At 43.7% G+C, this 23,357-nt stretch overlaps 1 protein-coding gene across 1 annotated transcript; it reads right to left on the bottom strand.

Annotated features, from left to right (window-relative positions):
• Positions 1 to 771: 771 nt before the first annotated feature.
• BBS2 (Bardet-Biedl syndrome 2) lies at positions 772 to 18,955 on the bottom strand. The gene is made up of 17 exons (XM_088519823.1): positions 18,808 to 18,955; positions 16,630 to 16,857; positions 15,682 to 15,807; positions 15,343 to 15,405; positions 12,509 to 12,586; positions 9,949 to 10,053; positions 9,399 to 9,485; positions 8,486 to 8,621; positions 7,815 to 7,954; positions 7,189 to 7,333; positions 6,216 to 6,387; positions 5,155 to 5,284; positions 4,111 to 4,242; positions 3,430 to 3,567; positions 2,348 to 2,460; positions 1,743 to 1,891; positions 772 to 1,012 (listed from the first exon to the last, which is right to left on the bottom strand). The coding sequence occupies exons 1-17, from the start codon at positions 18,922 to 18,924 to the stop codon at positions 906 to 908; spliced, it is 2,166 nt and encodes a 721-aa protein (XP_088375949.1). The 5' UTR covers positions 18,925 to 18,955; the 3' UTR covers positions 772 to 905.
• Between the last annotated feature and the right edge of the window lie 4,402 nt (positions 18,956 to 23,357).

Here is a 23,357-nt window from a genome sequence, read left to right as displayed (position 1 = left end):
CACCCTTACCTTGCCCATCTTGGCATCTGCAGCTTAAGCCAGCAGCAGCAACAGAACAAGTAACTGGAAGCAAAACATCCTGCGAACAGGAAAGATGTTATGGATGTGAAACTGACCCCTTCCTACCTGCAAAGATCCTGGGATTGGTCACTTTTCTAAGATCTTCTGGCTTAAAAGTCCAAGCAGATGACTCTTTAGCAGACTACAGAAGATGGAATCAATTCCAAAAAAAAGAGAAGTCAATACCAAGGCTAGCAGGCCCAAGGCCCAGTGTTCCAATTTAAGGTTTCACTTCATCTTCAAGTTCATAAGCCACAGAGTAAACACAGTAAGACAGGCTGCCCCCTTAGCGTGTGCAGAGATCAAATCGGCCATGCAGCAAACTGGAAGTGTTCCACTTTTTAACAAATGAATTTAACCATATGCATCTCCCCAACTGAAGAACAAAAGTAAACTGGCCATTCTATATTTTAATGGAAAATATTGATGCTGTAACTACAAAACACATTACATTACATAAATAAGTTACTTAAAAATAACTCTTCCAAGGTTATACCCTCGGTCTTTCACAAGCATCACATCTACACTTAAACTCTGATTTTTTTCCCCTTTAAGAAGCTTCCTGTCCCTTGGCCTGCACAGTGATATTTCTTGCCTGATGGCTTTACTAAAATGGTACCTTGCCAACTACTTTACCCTACAAGGGAGTCACAGACTGAATTAACTGCTTGGCATTATTGGTCCACTACATGTTGCTACACATCTCATTCCTTTTGTTGTTTTCTCCACCACCCAAAGATTACATGCTGGAAAAGTACTGCAATGCCTTAGTTATGACTGTTGTTATGATCTCCCTGCTATGTGGAAGCACTGTTTTCGTGCAATTGCTAATTCTTCTGATCATTTTAAGAGGAGGCTGTCCCCACACGCATGATCCTAAACAGCATGTTAAAGTTGTTGCTTCTTATTGCATCCCGACAAGCAGTGATGATTTGTGTTTTAGGTTTGCCAACTGCAAAGAGAAAAAGAAAGAAAAGCACTTTAAGTTGCTGAATAAAAATCTGCTAAAATATTTATTAGATCCCATCTCTAAATTCAGGGTTTTCTTTCAAATATTTTTTAAAAAATGTGTTAAGTCCTACCTTGCCACTTGCTTACTAAATAACTAACCTTTTTATTTTTAAAGAAGAATTTTCTACAGCTGTTATTAGAAGAGAGCGTAAAGAACTTTTTAGAAGGGTAATGCTGTAAAGCCACAAGAGACACTTCCTTCCCCAAAGATCTTCAAAATGAAAAACAAGCGTAAAGAAAAACAGACAGGTGACAGGAAGTCAGCTAGTATTGCGCCAAAGAAGGCAACAAAACAACAACTGATTCTCTGTAAAGTTAATTATCTACAGGACTACTAATAAAATAAATGGCCTCACTTAAGTTGGTAGCATTTTCTTGAACTAAGTTCCATTAACCAAAGTATTACTTTAAAAGTGTTTTTAAAACTGTGCTCAAAGTGGGCAATTTTTATACCACCTGGAAAGGTGAAGACTGCTTCAAAGTGGTTTTTTCTACCATCATGATCCCAGATTGTATTGGACACTCAGAGCTCACTGTCACGGCCAATTGGCTATGACTGAAAAAGCAAAGATTACTTTGACCAGTTTAGCTCCAGGCCAAGACTCGGCTAAACTTGAAAGCGACCAGAATGTGGTCTTGGACTCCCACTTTTCCTGAACGCACCCACTTACCACGTAACCGCCCTGCTCTCTGGATGGCCTGATTCACAGCTTTCAGATTATTCAACAGCTCAGTGTGATTGTTGCAACGAATTTTGTACTGATTAATTAAATCTCTATTAAGATCATACAGCTCGATGTATCGTTTCTTCATGTTCTTCCTAGGGAAACAATCACTCCAGTTATTTGAAATTCTTGAGACAAGGAACTAATTCCTGGCTTGTTAGATGTAACAATACAAGGTTGCAATGGCTACCATGACTGCCTACATGTTTGGGGTTAGGAGACAACAGACCTGTCTAGACATTTTGGTTACAGTCACTATTTGCTGAAATACAGTCTATTTTTGTAGTTACATTACCCAACAACTTAGACGGAAGTCACTTTCCATAGAAAAATTAACCTTCTTGCCTTCTCCATCCTGGTTTTCCGAAAGACAGGACAAGGCTCAACAGCTAAGAAACCATTTCCAAGCACAAAACATTTAGTTGTCACTAAGCATCACCCGCACTGAACGCCCCCCTTCACACAGATGGCTTTGTGCTTTTCCTGTGGCACAAAAAGCAAAGCCTGGCTGTCGCAGACCCAAGCACGCGAGAGGAGCAGCAGCCACTCACATGTCTCCCAGGAGGCGCGCGTCCTCAGCCTGGATCAGCACGCTGCGGATGAGGCCAGAGTGCTCGGCCATGTCGGCAGTGAGTCTCTGGTTCACTGCGTGCCGTTCATCCACCTGCACAAGGCAACTGCTCCTAAGAAATGGGCCCCCAGAGACCCTGGGGGAAGTACAGCAGCTGGCTAAGCTATTTCATAGAATCATAGAATCACAGGATGGTTAAGGTTGGAAGGGACCTCTGGAGATCATCTAGTCCAACCCCCTGCACACGCAGGGTCACCTAAAGCACATGGCACAGGACTGTATCCAAGCGGGTTTTGAAGATCTCCAGAGAAGGAGATTCCACAACCTCTCTGGGCAGCCTGTTCCAGTGCTCTGTCACCCTCACTGTTAAGAAATTTTTCCTTAAGTTCCTGTGGAACTTTTGGTGTTTCAGTTTGTGGCCATTTTCTCTAGTTCTGTTGGTGGCCACCAGTGAAAAGAGGCCAGCACCATCCTCCTCACTGTCTCCCTTGAGGTACTTCTAGACACTGTTCAGGTCCCCTCTCAGCCTTCTCTTCTCCAGGCTGAACAGGCCCAGCTCCCTCAGCCTCTCCTCATAGGGCGGATGTTCCAGGCCCCTGATCAATCTTGTAGCCCTGCACTGGACTCTCTCCAGCAGCTCCACATCCCTCTTGTACTGTGGAGCCCAGAACTGGACACAGTTCTCCATATGTGGCCTCACCAGGGCCGAGCAGAGGGGCAGGATCCCCTCCCTCGACCTGCTGGAGATGCTCTTCTTAACGCACTCCAGGACTTCACCTGCCAGCACCCTTAAGACCATCCTCCTCGCCTTGCATCTATCTGTGTATGCAAATATCTCATCATTTACATTATTCTAAACAATCAGCAACTGCTGGGGACCAAGACCCTTTTCAAGATTATGAGGAACAAACAAAAAGTTGCTGGTGCCCCTCTGTCTTTTACACAAAAGGCAAAGCAAGATGTGGCTTGTTGACTTATGTGAGAGAGCCCAAGCTCTCTGCAGTCTCTCTCGCACAGATGTTCCCAGTGAGTTTTTAAGCTGCCATTTTAAAACACCCTCACCTTAACCAACACTTTCCGCAGCTCTTCAAAGTATGCAGGGAAATCCGCTTCCACCTGCAAATCTTCAATTGCCAGAAAGGAGGCCATCGACTGGATAATGTCACCCGCTAGGTCAATATCATCCGTGCTGACAGAAACCTATCCGAAAGGAGAAGAAAGCCCTTCAGCCCTCCTCCACACCAAAACACCTCCCACATCTGCTCAGCAGCATTGCTTCTACAAGAAGCGTGTGCTCAAAGCAGCTCGTGCTGTCAAGGAGCAGGATTATTGCTGGGGAGCCTAATATACACCATGTGCAAGCTCTAGGGCTTAATAAGAGACACTGTTCTCAAAGAGGCTTTTAGTCAGGCCAGAGAGAAAGTGGTATCAGCACAGACATGGCCAGCACGAGAGCTTTAAGCAGCCTCCATGCCTCGATTATGGCTCCCTGAAACCACTTTGTGAGGAGAAAAAAAATCCCTTCTGCAGACTCACAGGCTGGACCTGCCTGCCCCATGGATTAGGCCTGCAATTTTACCTATTAAGGCACACCCAAAAGTTGCAGAAAACACCCCTAAAACTTGAGTATTTCCTCCGCCTGTTTAGTCCACCTTCCTTCTTAGTGCCTCAGACTGGCAGCACCCTTAAGTTTCCCTGGTATTTAATTAAGCAAGCCTGCCCTTTGCCTATGAATGTACTCACCTCTCCGCCAGGCTTGATTTTGATGCAGAGCTGACCTGCATTACGAAGGGAAGTGAAGCAAACCTGAAAGGGAGCGCTCTGTAGCTCTGCGTCCTCTGGTAGCAGGAAGCTCTGATTCAGCCACATAACCATCTTGCAAAAAAATCAAATGAAAGACATCAGCCACCTCTTGTGCAGAAACCCTGCACAGCAACAGGAGAACCATGCAACATTCCCACATGTGCACGGGACCCCAGAGCACTGCTCAGGGTACCTTGGGAATTACTACCTATCCTCTAACCCATCTCATTAGCTTATCAGGAAGGGGGCAGTCAGCCCACTACTCCAAAACTGAATACTCATAAGAATATCAAATATGACAAAGAACATCCTGAAGTCAAAACATTGGCCCAGGCCTGGGGACTGGAGAAACCTGGGAATCAAGGTTCAGTTCTCCTCTAAGAATGCAAAGGAAATGTTTGTGATTCTTGTTTTTGGTTTTTTGTTTTGTTTTGCTTTGTTTTTGTCTTGGGCATTTAATGCAGTAAAATATGGCAAATATGGCAGAGACTTACAGATACAACCAGCTCTAATCACCCCCATTCTGTAATTCAAGCCTTTTAGAAACTAAAGCACAGTATCAACTGGAGCCATTAGCTGGGTCCTGGGTTGCCTTTTGCAATCCCTGTTGTCTCCTGGTTTCTATAATTCATCTCACTCTCGGGCTCCTGCTGTTGGCATCCTAACAAATGCCACAGAGCAAACAAGGTAATATTTAAATGCCCGATAATGTCTGGCCATTAGTTCCTGCAGTTGAAGGAATTTCTGAAACAGGCAAGGCCTCAATTCTGTTTACACCAGTTAAAGAAAATAAAAAGAGAGAGAGAGAGGTGTGGGGGAAACAGAGTCAAATTGTAATACACCAGGCAACCAATCTAGCTCACTGCATAGCTATTCTTCACTCATGGGATTCTCATGCTATCTACAAACCCCCCACGTGTTACAAAAAGCACTACCTATGCACAGGACCCAAAAATAAGAAACAGAGCAGGAACTCAAGCTCACCCTCTGAGCCCTCTCATTCATTGTACAGTTAACGTAGCTCAGTGGCTCTGTGGCCGAGTCTGGGCTGCTCAGGGCGTACATTGAAAAGCGGGGGAGCTGCCTTGTCAGCTCAAACACATGGAACTGGGTGCTGAAATCCAAAGTAAAAATATAGTGTTACTAATATATCAGCAAGTCACCTGTCGCCATTTTTTCTAAGCTGGATCATGCCATCTCAGCTCCCAGCTGTGTGATCACCGCTTACACTACCCATTGGTGAACATGCACTTAGAAATCCCAGGTTCATTATATCTCTTCATGATGGCCGAATAATTCCTCTGTTGCTCATGTTTTCCACGCTCCTCCAATTAAATACACCTGCTAGGCAAACATATTCGAGATTTTGCTATGTGATCAGATATTTTAATGGCTCAAAATACACCTGCCTGTGCAGGGAAGGGACACTGCTTCCTGGGACATCACCAATCCTGGCAGATATAAGAAAGGAGTCATTTTCAAATATATATTAAGAGATATTCTATTCCTATGGAGAACTGGAAAAAATGCTGCCTTTAAGTCAGGAATATGTGACTTGCCCTGAAATCAAATGGGGTCACAGCTACTGAGCACTATCCAAGGAATATTATTGTGTTCTCCTGGAGCCCAGGCTTGTTCAAGTGTCACGTTCAAAGCAGCCACCATGCAGGTCCCTTGAGAGGTAGACATTTAGAACAGGCAGTCAGGATGCAGCCCTTGCCTCTCTCCACACACTCCAAAAATCCACGGGAAGGCAGCCCCAGAACAAGGAGCGCTTACTGCTCTTCCGAAGGCAGATACACACAGAAGGTACCAGTGACTTCACAGCATTCAGATTTTGTTCGGAAAAGAGATCAGCATCACAGGTACAGTAATGCTTTTTAATTTGGTATTTCAGGTCTCCTTGCAGTAATGCCCAGGGAACTAATGCCATCAGGGAACTAATGGGGCACTTCCCATGAGACAAGTAGGAAGCCACCTCATTGGCATTTCCTGTCACGCTGTGTTAACTCTGGGGACAGCAGAGTTCACAATACAAATCTCACCTGTTCCTGTAGCCCACAAAGGCTTTGATGTGCAAATCCACAGGGACATCTTTGGGTGGAGTGAGGGGAACACGAACACAGCTGGAGAGGTTCTGGAGACTGGGATGCACCACGTGGCTCTCTCCTTCAAATATGCCCTCAGCAAAGATCAGCACGGCACGGATGATTGTGTCTTAGCAACAGGAAGAAGCAGTGTTCCTTCATTAACAACAACTTTTCTATCAACAAACTACCATTTCTTTCAGAATTAAGCACAACCGATTCCTTTACACTCCTCTGAATTGCAGAAATATTCCAGATTACCAGCAATTCCACGGCTGGACCTCACTGCAGCACGTGAGCTTCAGGAGAATTTGCTAACTTGGGGTATTTCCAGTTTTGCATTTGGATTCAGCTGAGGTCCAGCTACACTCGGGCAACACTAAAAAGGCTGATCAGGGTTGCTGGACATGACCTGAGCTCTGTGTGAAGACACTGTGGCCACCTCTGCATTCCTTCCATGGTTCACTTACATACCAGGACATACTTCCACCCATGGAAAAACAAGGCTGAGTTTTTGGAAACAGTTGTTCTTACAAGAAAGCTGTTAAAGCAGTGACCCCCTCTGTATTGGTCTCCGTACTCAGTGACTGGGCACTTACTCCCTCACTGGAGACAACGCACTGCTCTTTGCTGATGTTCTGAGTCAACACAGGAGCACTGCAGCAATCACAAAGACTCACTGCAGCCTGAGTTAAGTGGTAAGTGCCTTGGTAAGTAAAACACAACAAGAAACAAATTCTATTGCACTCATCTCTCCTGAGATCCATAAAAAGAACACAGCTAGAGACGAAGCTCAGAGAAGGGCAGCCACACAGGGGAATTAGAAACACAGCAGAGGGGAAACAGGTGAATCATCAGCGCAGTACGTCTCGACGTTTACATGCAGTTACATGGAACAAACGTCAAGGTTTGCAGGCCACCCACCACTCACCATTTGTTGTGGAAATGCACAACTCCACATGAGCAGACTGACTGTCAGAGCCCAGATTAACTGACAGGGCAGTCTGGAGTTGGGTGTTCGCTGGAATCACACCTCTCTGCCCATCAGCTTCCTTCAACTGAGTGTTCAGTTCAACCTGGCAAAAACACATACACTCTTCAGTATCAGAATTTCAAAATTTTCATTCAAGCAATCTAGGACACATGAATAAGTCAGTTCTCTCTTGGTTCAGGAGAAGGGTCTGTTTGAGTTGTTTCTTCACATATTGAATATCAGTGAGGAGTGGTTTAATGCAGTCTGCAGCTGCAGACATCTGTGCTACAGTTTATTCCATGAAGCTCTTTTTACATAGGAGTTCAGCTTCCTACCCAAATCCTTATACAAATTCAAATGAGCAAGGAAAATGTTATTTATCTGAGTGAGAAAAGCAACTTGTGAACTTTCACAGGGAGCAAGCCAGATGCACAAGCATGCAACTCCAGTGCACGTTCCCACTGAATACCAATAGCCAACCCCAAGAGTTTACCACTCTGACTTGGCTGCACTGTGACCAGGTCACTATTGATTTATAGCAACAGGAAGCCACGTTCTGGCTCTATATATGGTTTAAATGGTACCTTTGCATTTTCCTCATAGTTTCGTAATTCCAGCAGCAGATTTTGTTTCTTTTGACTAAGTTCTCGGATCAGGTCTTGCTCAACACTTGAATCCATTAAATTTCCTTTCATTTCTTGGCCTCCCGGCAGATACCCCCGGACTGCAAAGAGAAAGTACAGCCAACTGCAGCAGGGTCTTTCACTGTCTACTCAAAATTTCTCCTCAAAAACTGATTCTGTGATGAGCTATACACTTTATTTTTATTAGAGTGAACCATTTGTTTTAGATAAGAGCAAGAAAAAAAAAAAAAGAAAAAAGAAACACACTGCAACACAGAACGATGCTCTCAGTCTACACGACAGACCAGGCATGGAAGCATCCTGATCTCAACACAGTGCCCATGACAAGGGCTGTGAGAACGCAGACGTTTGTTGGTGTGACAGGGTTAATGTTGCCTAGGAGTGTCTGAAAGCTCCAGACTAAGGGGATCCCCATTGTACCTAGCACATTGATCATCACACAGGAGGCAATATTCAAAATCAAGTTTGAAAAAAGCATAACTCAAAATTCCCTTACTTTGGCATTGGGCAAAGGCAATTTGGTATGCTAAAACACATGTGGAAACCAAACAACATTTAGTTAATCTGCAAGTAAGCAATGTGTCTGGTAATATCTTGATCAGTGCTTTTACCTTCACCATCAACTGAACAACAAATTAACTGGGTGTTTCCATCCATTCTGTAATCCCCCTCCACCAGTCCTGCAACTGAGGAAGCAAAGTTGTCCTTAAAGATGACCTCCCCGGTTCGGTCGCTGCGTGCATCAACCTGAAACAGAAAGCCCAATGGGAACAGAAAAGCTAATTCCACAAATTTAACTTCTGCAGGACTCTGGGCTGTTAACTGAAAGCCTGCTTATGTCATGGCACTGCAGATAAACTTGCAACTTTGCAGATCACACAACAACAGGGGAAAAAATGTTATCTAAGAAATGAGATCTAGACAGACTAGAAGAAACTGCTTTTACGCTCACAAAGAAGTGCCAATGGCAGGACTAAACTAGACACACCTTGACACAATATTTGCAATCTCTTAGTTGCAGTATCTTAGTCTTGATGAAATGCATTATTTTTACATACAAATAAGATGAGCTTTTACTATATTTGACTGGATCGGAATGAAGAGGGGAGCTGAGTTCTGGAGTGTCTCTTTCAGAGCACAGCGCCCAGCATTGCTCTTTCCAAGACCTAGGGAATGTTTCACATGAACGAGCAAGGTAGGTACTGCCCGTGTAAGAGAGCAGATGGGGGTAAGGCAAGGAGAGGTCCACCCCATAACATTACTGCAACCTGTGCTGGATTTGGGGGAGATTTGACAGCTATTTCTGACAACAGGAATACAAAGTTAAAATCCTAGGACTGAGCTGCATAGAATGCTTTTACATGAAATCAGGCAATACATATAGCCTTATTCTAATCCTGGCATAGTTAAGAGTGATAAAGCTCTCATCTTAGGTTGTCTGCTCAATCTTAAACGATTTAGCAGCTTTGCTCAAGCACAGCTTCCAGACTTCCCCCCCTTTTTTTATCCCCTGTATAAACTCACCTTCCCATTGGACCAGCCAGTGATCAACTCGCATACTCCATCAGAGTTCAAGTCAAAAGCATATATGCTCATTGCATGGTTCTTAGACTAGGGACAGAAAGCAAAGAATAAACCAATTTTGTGAATGTTTTCTAAATTGTATCTGCTTGACGCACATAAGACACTTGAGTGGGAACCTATAGAGATGAGAGAAAGGACAAGAAAAATGTCTCTGAACAGAAAGTTACAGCATCAGCATTTGTAAGGTAACAGTGAATTCAAGATATGCTTCTGTATCTCTGTTGCTTAAGCCATCCTGCAGCGTGTATGGCTGCAGCCACAGTTTTATGGCTGTATCAGTGTCATTTTAAGCCATCATCAACAGTTCCCTAAGTACTGATATGTTATTAGCATACCTTACAGGTATGACAAAATTACATTCAGTGCTACACTCAGCAGATTTTAAATTCACATAATGAGTTTGAATGTCATTTTAACATCCTGAGATAAGGCACCAAATCCCCTAGGACTCCTCAAAGTTTCAACTATGACATTTTAACACCAGACTAACCTTAATCCTCCAGTAGCGAGCTGTCTTGTCGTAAACTCCTACTGTCCCATTAGAAAGAGCGTAGCCAAATCGACTGCCATACATGGGGCTAAGCGCTGTGACAGTCTTAGGGGAGAGGATACAGGAGTGAGAACACATCAACTTCTGTAGCTTCGAGCAACAGAACAGACTACATGCAATTTCTCTATCGCATGAACTGTACACTACACCTAATTTAATGGCAAATAGGTCTGTTTTTAAAAATTAGTTGAAAAATCACCCAAGACCTGCAGAATTTCCTTGCACAAACTGGGTTGCCAGTGTTAAGGTATACTTCAGAAAAGAACTGCACTCAAACCGTGTTCTTTGACCGAAAATTTCCTACCCTCAGCAGCACAATTACTCATAGGATTCCTGCTATCATCAATGCTAATATACTTTAATTGAAAAACTACTACAAGCAGACAAAATTCTTGTAACACCTCAGGATGCACAAGAGCCTAACATTACTTGATCTGAGGAAGTCATTGTGATACTTTTGGTAGAAAAATCTTTGCCTGAGATTAGTGGGATTAAAAACTACCTGTTCCAAAAATTGGACATTTTGCCAAACACCTGACAAGCTATTGCTGCAATAAGCAAAAGCTTCAGAAAAATATCTGAGCATCATAACTCAACCTGTTTCTCACTTTTTTAAGACTCTTGTAATTCTTCACTGATCACAGTATCTGAGTGTTTGGTAGCAGGGCCCTTTCCATGCACAAAGGTTAGATACTTCAGTGCCAGGAGGAAAAAATGCAATAATCTGTGTGGTCTTTTCTATGGCACTTCAGGAGATTCCCCTCAGTTAAATCCTTCACAAACTGAAACAACTCCTCTAGAAACCAGAACTCCTCCTTGTAAATATTCCCAGTGAAAGAGATCCACCATAACCTTTGCTGAAGTCACTGAGTGGATAACAATCACCCTCACCATTAAATGTGCAAACCTTAGGCCCTGAAAGTGTCTGCTTTCCATTCTTAATGATTTCACTTTGTTGTACTTAGTCTCCTTAGTTAGAGTCCTTGCGTTTACCTTTCCGTCTTACAGGTAGATATCTGCAGACCAAAATAAAAGCACCTCATAAACCTCTATTATGCTCTGTCAATTGTGCTCCTTGTTTTTTCACTATAAATATGGTTTCCAAATCCGTTACCCTTCCCTTTCAAGGATCTTCTCTAAAACCTGTCCCAAGAAGCATCTTCCAAACTGTAAATATCCAGCGAGGACAGAAGATCATAACAACAGTCAAAAGGTCAGAGGTAACATACCCCTTTTACACCCGATTTTCCCTTTACACATTCGAGAACTGCATTAGCCTTTGTGGTCTCACGTCAATCAAAATAAGCAATTAAAAATGCACGCTAGCCAAGTCTTAAAATGAGCACAGTTTATAAAGGCAATGTGCATTGAATTTACCTTCCTGAAAGGGGGTGTTTAAATGCAACTGTGTTCTTTTAAATTAGAACAAGACAACTGTAACAGAACTCTTAAGATTTTGCAAGCGTGAATTAAAAACAAAACAAACAAAATCCCCACACAACACAGTTCTACTGCAGGTCTGGAAATAAATCACATGAGATTGACGGACAATTAGTTTTTTACTGTCACAGATCATGCCATGACTATGACTCTAGACTGGTTCTTATACAGATGGCACTAGTTCTAATTCTAGCTATAGTAACAGCACCTTTTCCTAAAACACAGAGACCTATTAAAGATAAACCCAGGCAGCAAGTAGTTTAATAGCTAAGCCTTTTTAACCGAAGTTGGACAGCAAACTAACCTATTAGACTTCAAGGACAAAGTTCTCTAGCATCCTTACTCCATCCTTGGATCAGATGGGTCATGAGAGGGCTAAAAGTGCTCCTAAATACAACCATAACAGCAATTCCCTCCTGTAAGCAATTAAAATGTAATAGTGGGGATTCTCTCTCAACTTTAAAGCCAAAAGAAAAAAACCCACCTCTTTCACTTACTCCTCTCAAAACCCATCTGTTCCACACTTTTAAGCACTGCAAAGGTATAGCCTTGTTTATACAGCCAACGCACAACTCTCATTTCACCCAACTGTACTGTAAAACATTCACTTTTGTCTGGCTGACTCCCTTCTACTTCGCCATACGCTGTCTGGATACACTCAGAGACAAATTATTGCATCATGATTGTGTCAGTGCAGCTGAGAAACTGTAGCAGATGTTCTATTACTCAGAAATCAATGAGAGCTTAAATCACTGGGCTCCTTCCAGTAATTTTCACCACTTTCGGAAGGCCCTCGATTTTCAGTCAAACAGTAGTTATTTTTCTTAATCCGGTAAACTAGTTGTAGAACATGAACACCTACGCAAATATTATTGAAAGACCTTAAACTAACATTTGCAATTCTAGTAGAATAGATACTGGGACAAACAGTTAATATTTAATCACACAATGAATTTGAACGAGGGTAAACACAGCAGTCTTAGAATTTTCAACAGAAATTTTCAACAGAACTTTCAACTCCATCTGCAATTGCAACAAACACCATTTAGATGTAGTTTACCTCCGTTTCTGACATTTCTGCCACTATCTCATCTTCTTTAAACACGCGAATGTCAAAATCTTCAGAGCCAACAAGAAGCTAAGAAAAAATAAAATCTAGGGTTACTTAAGCTAAGCAAATAAAAAGTGCACACTCTAGGACCCAGAAGTAAACAGAAAGCAGACAAATATTCCAGGTCCAGCAGAAAGGAGCTTTTAATAAGCATGTGAAATGTTGCCAGTCAGACAAAAGGCACCCCTGCAAAGACAGGATTTCAGAAGGGTCTTGCTGGACAAATACTTGTTATACTTGTTTTGGCAAACTCGAGCCTAACAAAAGCAGAGTGAAGTAAATGGGGTAGGAATGAGGAAAGATACTCTGGAACATCAGGGCTACACTCTTTCCTTATTGTAAAGGATTCAGTGTTATTCATCATTGTAGTTATACACAATAATATACAGTATTGCCCGTGTTGGGCCAGGAGACTTACTGCCCATTTCTTACATTACTACAGAGATGCAGAGAAAAGGTAATTTCTAATTACCAGCTTGTGAGCAAACAGCTGGAAAGCACTGCTTTATTCTGCACTGAATATCCCCACAGGCATTTCTCACAGCATGCTGATTCAGAACTAATAAATCCAAGTGTCCAAACCATCATTGCTTCTCCAGCCTGAAAGACAACTGCGACTACTGCAAATTGGCTTCTAATTTGATGTAGACAGTTGTGCAAATAGGACATTAGTACTGAATCAAGTTCTTGCCGTGCTGGTTTGTTATTTGTGATTTCTTAATTCTTTTCTTACTTCCTAATTGAGCAAATAGAAGATATTAACCAAAAGGAAGCCATGAGAGAAAAAAAAAAAAAGTACTTTATAAAGATGTTAATAGGAGAGGCCTTCTATTTTACAAATTGAGAAACTGACGAAAAGAAATGCTTAACGCCTTCTCTAAAGTCATTCATCAAGTCAATGACAGAAGCAGAAATATGAAGTACCTGGTAGTGCCTTTCCCCACAGGAACCTGCGAGTCTGGCATCCCATGCATCTTTACCGGGCAGGATAAACAAATCTATACCTAAGTTGGATTTTGAAAAATTATGGCCTTTTTTTCCCCCTCCAAAGCAAATCTATTCTAATAGACTAAATTACACAAGCCTAAACTTACTGTAGGTATTAAAATAATTAAAAATTGAGAAAATACATAAAAGCAATACGGATTCTGTAACAAACCATTAGCTAGAAGTAAATAGCTAAAAGCATGAACTGTTAAAGCAAAGACTGGTAAAGCTATTGCTTTCTCGTTTTTTCCCTCCTACTTCACTGAACTTGTCCACCTCTGTGATTTTCATTCCACTGGACCAGAATGTGAAAAAAGGCAAGAACAAAAATCTCTCTGAAGTCTTTGGCAAGACAGAAGGAAGTAAACTATCATTCTAAAATCCTGAGGCACACAGTGACCAGGTTGGTTTTGTTAGCTACTAAGCAACAGAAGCATTATCCTCCAGTTAATCAGGCAGCTTTAAAGGCAAATGTGTTTTTACTGAGGGACAGAAGAGAAAAGAAGCTAGCACACCCACTTAATAGCAAGTCACAGGATAAAAACAACCTTTAAAAGACGGGTTTGAGTATTTTCTCAGAACTTCAGTTTACAGACCATGTATTTCCGCATAACCCGCAAGTAAGAAAATGAATCATCTAGGGAATTAAGAAGAGATTCTAAAACCTCAGCAAACCTTTTTTTTTTTCTAAAACCTCAGCAAACCGTGCTAACCAAAAAGTTAAGTCAATTGGACAATGCATCCAATCTTGCTTAGCTGAAACCAGCAACAAGTTGTACCAACTGCTGGGAACAAACCTTTCCCGGGGCAGCAGGTAGGGAGCTTAGAAGCACAAATGCAAAACAGTTATATATTTAGCACCACAGATGAGTTTCCTGCTTTCTGATGGAAAGCAAAAATCTTTTTACATTGTCTCTACTTCACACAACCATCTCCCAGACCATATATAACACAGCAAAGGAGGAGTGTGTTGAAATCAGTTTGAAGACCTACAAAGAGATGTTTTTATTTCCTGAAGGCCTCATTCAAACAAAGGATCTGCATTGGTAAAATACATTTATAAGAAAAAACAAAGGTGTTGAGGCCATTTATATTAATATAAGCCTCATAATTCCGGTGATATTGTTACCCCCTCCGAAGAGAGATGGGCTGAGAAGTAGATAGAACAACTTAAGTAATAATGATTAGCACTGAAAGGCAGATGTCAGAAGGGAGTATTTTAGCTTGGTGACTTAACAATTTATTTACTTGTTTCTAAGTAACTAAGTAACCATTATTTTTCTCTCTATAATTCATATTCAAAGCCATGATCCTTCAAAACTATATGAAATCAAGAATACTTACAATGACAGAAAATGTCATACAAATTCAGGACTACAGCCATATATTTATCTGTTTATCTCATCTATTATCAGCAAGATGCTGAAAGGAAATTTCATTTCTGAGAAGAAGCTACTGAGAAGAAGTAGTGTGAGCAGAAATGAAAAAAAAGGTTTCTTGATTCTGTCAATCACAAGTGAAGCTCTTTGTGATGCTATAAAGACCCCTGAATACACCTAGATTACGTGCTGCAAGTGGTCCCAAAGAACACTGCTGCTACCAGCATCTGGATTAAACATCTGTGCACATCTTTTCAGGAGTGCAGCCTGAAAAGGGACAATTCCGGAGCTGAGATCTTTGTAGCTGGTAATATAAGGAAACTGTGTTTGATCATCTGTGTCCCTCTCCCCACCCCAATCCATATTTCACTGAAAGACAATGAAAACTGTTGGATTCACATATAGATAGTTACAAACCTCATTTTTTCCATCACCATCAAAGTCACACAGTGCTAATGAACGAACATTGTCTCCAGTAACCTAAAATGATAAACAGAGTCTTTGGTATCAATGGCAGCTGTCAGAGGCTAAACTATTTTTACATTTCAACTGCAACAGAACAGTCAACACTGGAGCAATATCTGAATACATGTTGACCAAAGATGTGATTTAAAGCTTATAATAAATTAAGAAAGATCTGAGCTATTCAATAACCAAATGACTGCATGATATAAAAACAAACAAAATAAACATACATTGAGGGGCGTGCACACTATCAAAAGATTTTTATAATAAGAGTGTTATGCATAGCCTTACTGTCCAAAAAAGATCATTTCCTTCATAATCAAAGCCCTGCAGGGCACAATTTCCACCAATAATAGCAAGTGGAGATGAAATATCTCCTAGTGTTCCAAGAACTATTGCATTGGCTCCATCCGAAACCTAAAAGGAAGTAAAAAGTAAAAATAATTAAAGCAAAGAATGAGACACCTAAGTGCACTGAGTTCACAAATCAGAAAGAGCTTCCAATATTTGTCCCCTTTCTATTGGGATCTTGCAATAAAATCTGTATGCAGAGATCCCCTCCTTCTTTGATCCAGTTAAAGGACTTCAGTGGAATCACAAGGCAAGACAAAATTGGCAGTAACCATTTTTCAAAATGGTCAGTAGTAAGTGATAAATGAAGCTAGGCCAACAATCAGGCTGATTAGAGGGAAGGTTATAAAATCAGGAATTCAGCTGTTACAATTAATTATGCATATACATTGGTAGTTAACTTTTTTACTATGAACTTAAAAGTTGTATTGCTTAAAACTACATAAATCCAAGGCCTCTTCATGTTTTTTTTTCCACAGTAGTCTCTGATTCCATGACAAAATCCACAATTCCTACCCTCACTCACCAGCTCTAACTTGGATAAGTTAGGGTGAAAAAACCCTAGTGAAAATGAGTCCAGTTGAGCTCTGAATCTCTATTAACATTTTTAAAGTTTTTCTTGACAAGTGATGCAGAACACAGTATGAAAGCTTGCTCCCTCTCACACACATAGGCACACATCATATCAGTGTTTTGACTTTCTTTTTAAAACACTCCAAAAATCATAAAGGAGTAAAATGTAAAAACGTTTTGAGTGCATCAATATAACTAATGCAATGAACAGAAGCATACTGACAAAGTTATATAAAAACCTGTGATCTTTAGAACGCAAAGACAAAGAAAATAGTGAAGAGATGCTGAAAGAAGGAGAAAGTTAAATTTACTTACCTCTCTGTAAAACAAGTCTGAATTGTTATGCACATCGTAAGCCAACAAATTAGTCTGTGTTCCAACCAGAAGAGAATCATAACCAAGCTGAGGATTCAGCACTCCTGAAGTTAGGCAAGTGATCCCTTGATTAATGTTGAGAAGTGAAATGTCTGAATCCTGGGTACTTTGCACCATTCGTTTTGTGGCTGGTCTCTGGCCACGGGTATGAGGATTATGAATAAAAACCTATAGAAACAAATATTTTAAGTGTTTTAAACATCCCACCTAGTGACTTACCAAACAGAGTAGGAACTAGTAACTTTAATTTTTAGAGAAGATAGCTAATTAAAAATGGGTCTCTGCTAGTAAGCTTTTATTCTCACACTGACACCTATATTTAGCCACTGTAATTCTTTGGAACAAGCAATCATAGGATAAAGTAATCCTCTGCTTTGCACCTATTCAGTTTGCGTCTTTCACAACAGGATCTTTTCCAATGCTGTTCCTAGAGGCTCCTAAATTAATCATCATCCTGGGAAGCAACGCGATGAGCTATGTGCATATCTACAGCAAACTAAATGCAACAGATTTACGTCTACGTGGGTTTTTGTTTCCACCTATGCTTTGCTTAGTTTGGTTATGCTTAAACATATTTTGCTGGTTTGCTTGCTTGCTCTTTCCTGCTACTGCAAAGCTGGAATTTACCAGCATTTCCTTCATCACTTCATCCAGTAAAAGCACTAAGGCTCACTGCAGTAACCGAGAAAACACTACAAATAAATCTACTTGCCAGTTACCCAGAAAACAGCAACCCTTCTTTGGTGATGTGGAATATCAGCATTAATTTCTGCAAAGTTCCTGTTCTTTCACAGAATCACAGAATGGTTGAGGTTGGAAGGGACCTCTAGAGATCATCTGCACACGCAGGGCCACCTAGAGCATGTGACACAGGGCTGCGTCCAAGCAGGTTTGGAAGATCTCCAGAGAAGGAGACCCCACAACCTTTCTGGGCTCCAGTTCCAGGGCTCCGTCACCCTCACAGGAAAGTTGCTCTTCCTCATATGAAGATTAAACTTCCTATGTTTCAGTTTACACCGTTACCCCTTGTCCTGTCACTGCTCACCACTAGGAAGAGTTTAGCCCCATTCTCTTTACATTCTCCCCTCAGGTATTTGTACATGTTGACAAAATCCCCTCTCAAATTTCTCTTCCCTAAGTCAGAACTACCAGATGGCAAAAGAAAGCATCTGCAGATAAACTAACATACACAGAGGCTAACACTCAACATCACTCATTATTTTAATTGTTTTAGCATGCTGGAGAACTGTCTCTGGATTTACAGATCCTGTAGGTGAAAATACAGCTCTGTAACAACAGGAGCTTTTGCTAGGTTTAAAAGCAGAGCCTCGAGTGTCGCTCTCTGCCCCTGCAGGAAGCTTTGGCACCTCCAGCAGCTCATGCCTTATCCCAGATGCAAGCGTCAGGTCGAGGGATCAACACGCTGGGGAAAAACCGCCTCCATCCGCGAAGTTCTTGGTAGGTTCAGGGAGAAGACAAGTGGTTCCCCTCAAACAGGGATATCTTGTCTTCCTGAGCAAAGGCTAGTGAAGAAGCAGAGCCCAGGGACAAGCCCGAAACAGCTCCTCAAGCCCCAGGCAAGCACAAGGCTGAAGCCTGCAGTGTCTCCAGGCAGCCACTGCGGAAGGCGCTGCCAGAAGGCGCTTGGAGAGCTTGGAGCAACACAGTCCAGCCGAACACCAGAAACAGCCTCGCAGGGCCCTGCCCCCTCACACAGGGTTTCCCCATCATTTTGGTCTGAGTTTGCCCTTTTTTTCAGCCTGTTTCCCCTTGGTGGGGACCCCATGCAAAGCTTTGGCTTTGCACCAGGTGCCAGCCTGGGAACAACCTCCCGGCTGGACACGCACAGCCTCGGGACAGGCCGAGCGACAGATTAAGAGATTTAAAGGACAGATCTAGTGTCAAAACCCCGAAATAGCCTCGCGCACGAGGCCTTCTGGTCATTTAAAAAAAAAAAAAAAAAAAAAAAAAGGTGTGTGTGGGGGGGAACGAGAATCTGAAGGCGCCTCCAGCCGCTCCTGCGGCCCCTCGGCGGCCCCACGGGGACAGGCCGGGGCCGGGCCTCGCGCCCCCCTCCCCGCCGCCGCGCGAGGCGAGGCGACCGGCGCCGGCCGTTACCTTGCCCGCTTGCGTGGCGGCCGCCAGGCACGGGTGGGTGCCGTCGAACCGGCCCAGCGCCACCATGCGGGGCAGGATCTTGTGGTTGAGCTTCAGCGTGAACACAGGCACCAACATGATGGCGGCGGAGGCGAGATCGGGCCGGGCCGGGCCGCGTCGCCCGCGGGCACCGCCGCGACCGCCGCCACCGAGGCCTCCCCCCGCCCGCGCGCGGCGGCCGCGTCACCGCGGGGGGCGGGGCCGGGCGCGGGGGGCGGGGCCGCGTGCGGAGAGCCGGGGGGCTGCAGGGGACGACTGCAAGGCCGGGGCAGTTGGAGGGGCAACTAGGGGCTTGGGGGGCTGGAGGGGCACATATAGGGTCTGGGATGAGGCAGGGGCAGATGTGGGGTGAGGGAGCTGGAGGGGCAGATGCGGGGGTGAGGTCCTGGAGGGCAGTTGTGGGTCCAGGGAAGTTGGAGGTTGGGGGACTGCAGGGGCAGTTGTGGGGTGGCCAGGGGGCACAGAGGCTACAGGGTCCCCCCAACCCCGCAGCGTCCACCCCGTGTCCCCCGTCCTGGCGGCAGGGTGTAACCCAGGCCATCCCACGGCCCCTTCCCCTTCGCGTTGCCAAACGCGTTAATAACCCAAGTGTGCGCTAACGCCAGCAGCTATTGCAGCAGGGAGGGCTCGCTGACATCATGTACAACTTCATTAGCAGTTGCTCTCCCTCTTAGTTCTAGCCAAAAAAATTTCTTAGCAAGAAGGAAGCCAGTAAAAACGAATCATATATTTAAAACACACCGCGTTGTCTGGGAAAGAGCAACTTCAAAGCCATCATGCATTTGCTCTGCTTTATATATATATATATATATAGATCTACCTGTCTATTTTTGCAGAATCCCTTATTTGTGCAGCCAGGGGAAGCTTGCAGACCTCAATCACAGCTTGCACATGCACATGTCATTGAGTACCTCAGTGCTGATTAATAACTGTGCTTGGCCTTAATGCAGGTATTGGCAGGCACTTTATTAGATTCATCTCATGTGCATGTCCTGCAGAGTACAGGCAAAATCCATTTTTTGGCCCAGAATCCCCCTATTGCTCCCCCTCTTCTGTAGCAAGTCAAAACAGATACGAGCACAGAAGAAAGAGCACATCAGAGGTCAAAGGAGCAGCCTGTGATGATAACAAAAAGCTCCGTTTCCAACCAGTGCCCTTGAGCAGCTTGTCCTGTCTCCCAAGGCCAAGAGGCCTCTGCAAACACCAGCGGCGGGAGACCTTGCACTCCCCACGGCAGCCTATCACACATGACATTCCTGTCCGGATTAGCCCAGGGGGAGGATAGTAGTAAAACATCGCTCCTAACTGATGGAAAAGGCCTGGCCTGAAATGAGTTTGGCAGAGCTGATGAATTAAAAACCACAGGAGGCCTGGCGAGGACAAGCAGGTTGGTGTCTCCCATGGTCCGTGTTGCACACACAATTCCAGCTTGGATACACTTGAATAATGGTTTAGTGTTTGCAAGTGGAAACATGTGAAACCAGCTTGCTGAGAGATTTTGTATAATAAAATCACCTTCTCCTTCTATAACATGCTCCACCAAGCTTGGCTGCCACCAGTGTACTACACTTCCACCCTTACAGGTGCAGGCTTGAGGAGCAGTTCACTTGCATAAAGGGACCGCTTTTGGTCCCAACCTTGGTGTCTTTGCTCATCAACCCTTCACAAATTCCTACAGAAACCCAGAAGCCAGATCTCCTCTGACAGACCTCAGTGGTGGGGGAGGCCCAGTGCCAACCTGACTTCCTGGGCCTGTTTTTGAAGCCAGTTCACCTTGTGCCCTGGGTTTCCACCAAAAGCATTTGGAAGTGTAGAGGAAAACCAGGGTAGGAAAAAACCTGATTCTGACACACAGGCAAGAAAGCTGCCACCTCCTCTATATTTTCCAGTGAAAAAAAAAAAAAAAAAAAAAAAAGGATTTTCTCTTAAGGCAAGTTTAGATCTGCTGAGCATAGCCTGGATGCAGGTGCTAGCTGGAAGCAATATCAGGTATGCAACCCAGGGTGGTCGAGAACCATCTTTATAAGGGAAACTCTGGCTCAATGTTGTGACTTTGAAAATTATTGATGTGACCTGAATAACATGTGATGAGGGTTTAAAAACTAGTTCTAACTACAAATGAAACACAAATACCCAGTGCTCCCTGTGTGGCATCCAAGCTCCCAGCTGCTGCTGGTATTGCATGGACTGCCTAAAAACGTGGTAGAAAATTATCATCTTCATCCCATCAAGATGCAAGATAGGAGGTGTGGGAAAAAAAAAAAAAAAAAAAAAAAAAAAAGATGTGCTGGGTCAACACCTCTGTCACTAAAAAGGCTACTGAATCACCCCAGAGGAAAAATTGATTTACTTCTAGGAAAGCTGGCTGGTGTTCCCAGATTCACGCTTAGAAATCGGTGCACTTTACAACTCCAAGAATGAATGATGAGGCCCTGTTATTTATTTTTATTTATTTGGGTTTTTTTTGTAAAACGCTGGTCAGCAGCAGCTTGCCTGTTCTGAATGTGAATGATCGTCTCTCAAAGGGAGCATTCATGTGAAAAGCAGAAAAACAGCGCAAAGCGGGCAGCACATTCTGGGCCTGGCTGCCTTTCCAGTGGAGGTAAATCATGCAACTCCAAAATTGAACAACATTTTTAGCTTTTTTATAAAATTGTTTTTATGAATTTCTCTGGCCAATCTCTCAATGTGGCATTATGCTTTTGGATAATGAGTGGGTGATCATATGGAGCCTATTAAAGAAGGTGGTTTTTCCCTTTTTGAAGCAGTGGATAAGCACCATTTACAATGCTAGCCATGCAGTGGGCCCCCTTTCCTGATCCAAGTTTGCGTAACAGAGCACAAAGACATAACACCAATACTAACTCCAGCAAACGAGGCTATTTCCAAGGTCCAGAAAATGCTGCTGCTGCCGCTGCTGCCCGGAACTCATCCCCCAGCAATATAAAATATTGTTCTTCAGGCTGGTGTAAACCTGACCAAGCAGAACAGGAAAGAATATACTGTAATGCACCATTATAGACTGACAAAATTGTAAATATATGAAAATTCAAGCTTCTTTCTATATATGCATTATTTGGGCTGTCAGTATTATTTTTACATCTCTAATTATGCTATTGACTTTGGGGTAAGTCTGTAATATGGTTGCATTATGCTGCTTGTTAAAGCTTTAGCTTAGAATTTGCAGTCTCTGACAGCAAAATCAGAATGTTGATTTTTAATGTACCTTTTTAATCTTCATTCCCCTTGCTTTAGACAGGGTGATGCTGTGCAGACTGGAGACCAGCCCCTTAGAGTCAACTGCAGAACTGGTTTCCAGAGCCCAGCTGGGCGCCTGTCCCTGGGCATGAATCTTTTTGTAGAGATTAGGACTTTCGTGGGATATTTTTAAGGTTGTCTATGACGAATCAAGAGCATCCATTTTTCTCCCTTTGGTTTTTGAGATGCAAAAATGAATTTGCATTGTTTTACTAGCTTTACTAGCTAGGAAAGTCCGGGCAGGTGTACACGAGGGACACATGGACTCCCCGCCGCATTGCTGTGATACCAGCCACAAGCGTGAGCACTTCCCACCCCCAATCCTGCACAATCCCACCCCAAATCCACCTTGCTGTGCCCTGGCTTTGGTAGACCAGCTCCAAAGGTTCAAAGTCCAAGCCTGCTGCTCCAGAGATAACTCAGGCTGCCGAGGACTTTGCACCTCTGGCGATGCTTTTGTGTCTTCCTGCTGTCTCCTTGGCTCATCCCAGCCCTTTACCCCATTCTGCTGAAGGATCTCTCCTAGAGGGATCCTCTGCCCCCATCATTGTGGAAATTATTCTAGTTATTTCCCCACCAGTCTGAGGAAATCCTGCATGACGGGTTTCCAGAACATTTTTACAAACAAATCAGGGTACTGACAGGGAAGAAGGACTATGTGGAGAAGCTGGCCTTGTTACTCAACAAGGATACTTAACACCCAGGAGCTGTTTACAGGCAAAGACATCAAATATAAGTGAAAATCCCCGGTGTCCTTATCTGACTGCCAGGAATCCTCAATCTGGAAAATGCTCAGCTATCCCACAGCAGGGGCTTGGAAACGTGTCATTGAAAATAGCCATCCGAGGACGGCTGCACGGGCGGCTGGAGAAGTGCTGACTGCATCCTGCTTGGCTTTTGGAAGGAAGCCAGAGGAGAAGCCGGAGCCTGTCCGAGCAGCAGCACAAGAGCTGCAGCCACTGTGACCACGAGCGGCTTCCCTCCTTGCTCCCCGGCCAACGCGTCGCCGCTGGTCACGCAGGGCCGGGCAGTCGCACAGGAGGCTCCCGCGCCCTTGCAGCGTACGTGTTGGCACCGAGGGGGCCGGCGCTCTGCAAGCTCAGGCAAGCAGCAGCCCAGCACCTCAGGGGATTGCTCAGCTTCTCATTCTGGAAATTAGCAAGTGGGGAAAAAGAAAAAAAAAAGGAATATGCCCAAGGTAACGATACTTGGAAACTTCAGGTCACGTTTCAGCCAGGAAGGAGGAGACTAGT

This window comes from Tinamus guttatus, unplaced genomic scaffold (assembly GCF_059628265.1).
Source record: "Tinamus guttatus ecotype Peru unplaced genomic scaffold, ASM5962826v1 Tinamus_guttatus_pri_ptg000074l, whole genome shotgun sequence".
In the NCBI taxonomy this organism is placed as follows: Eukaryota; Metazoa; Chordata; class Aves; order Tinamiformes; family Tinamidae; genus Tinamus; species Tinamus guttatus.
The sequence above is the reverse complement of the archived record's forward strand: the minus strand, read 5'-3'. Positions and strand labels throughout refer to the sequence as shown.

Excerpts from the sequence above, each read along its gene's own strand:
- BBS2 (XM_088519823.1), bottom strand. The coding sequence starts at position 18,924 with ATGTTGGTGCCTGTGTTCACGCTGAAGCTCAACCACAAGATCCTGCCC. Across the intron at positions 7,334-7,814 it reads ACTATGAGGAAAATGCAAAG|GTTGAACTGAACACTCAGTT; the intron begins GTACCATTTAAA and ends TGTTTTTGCCAG. Across the intron at positions 5,285-6,215 it reads TTTGTGGGCTACAGGAACAG|CACCCAGTTCCATGTGTTTG; the intron begins GTGAGATTTGTA and ends TTTGGATTTCAG.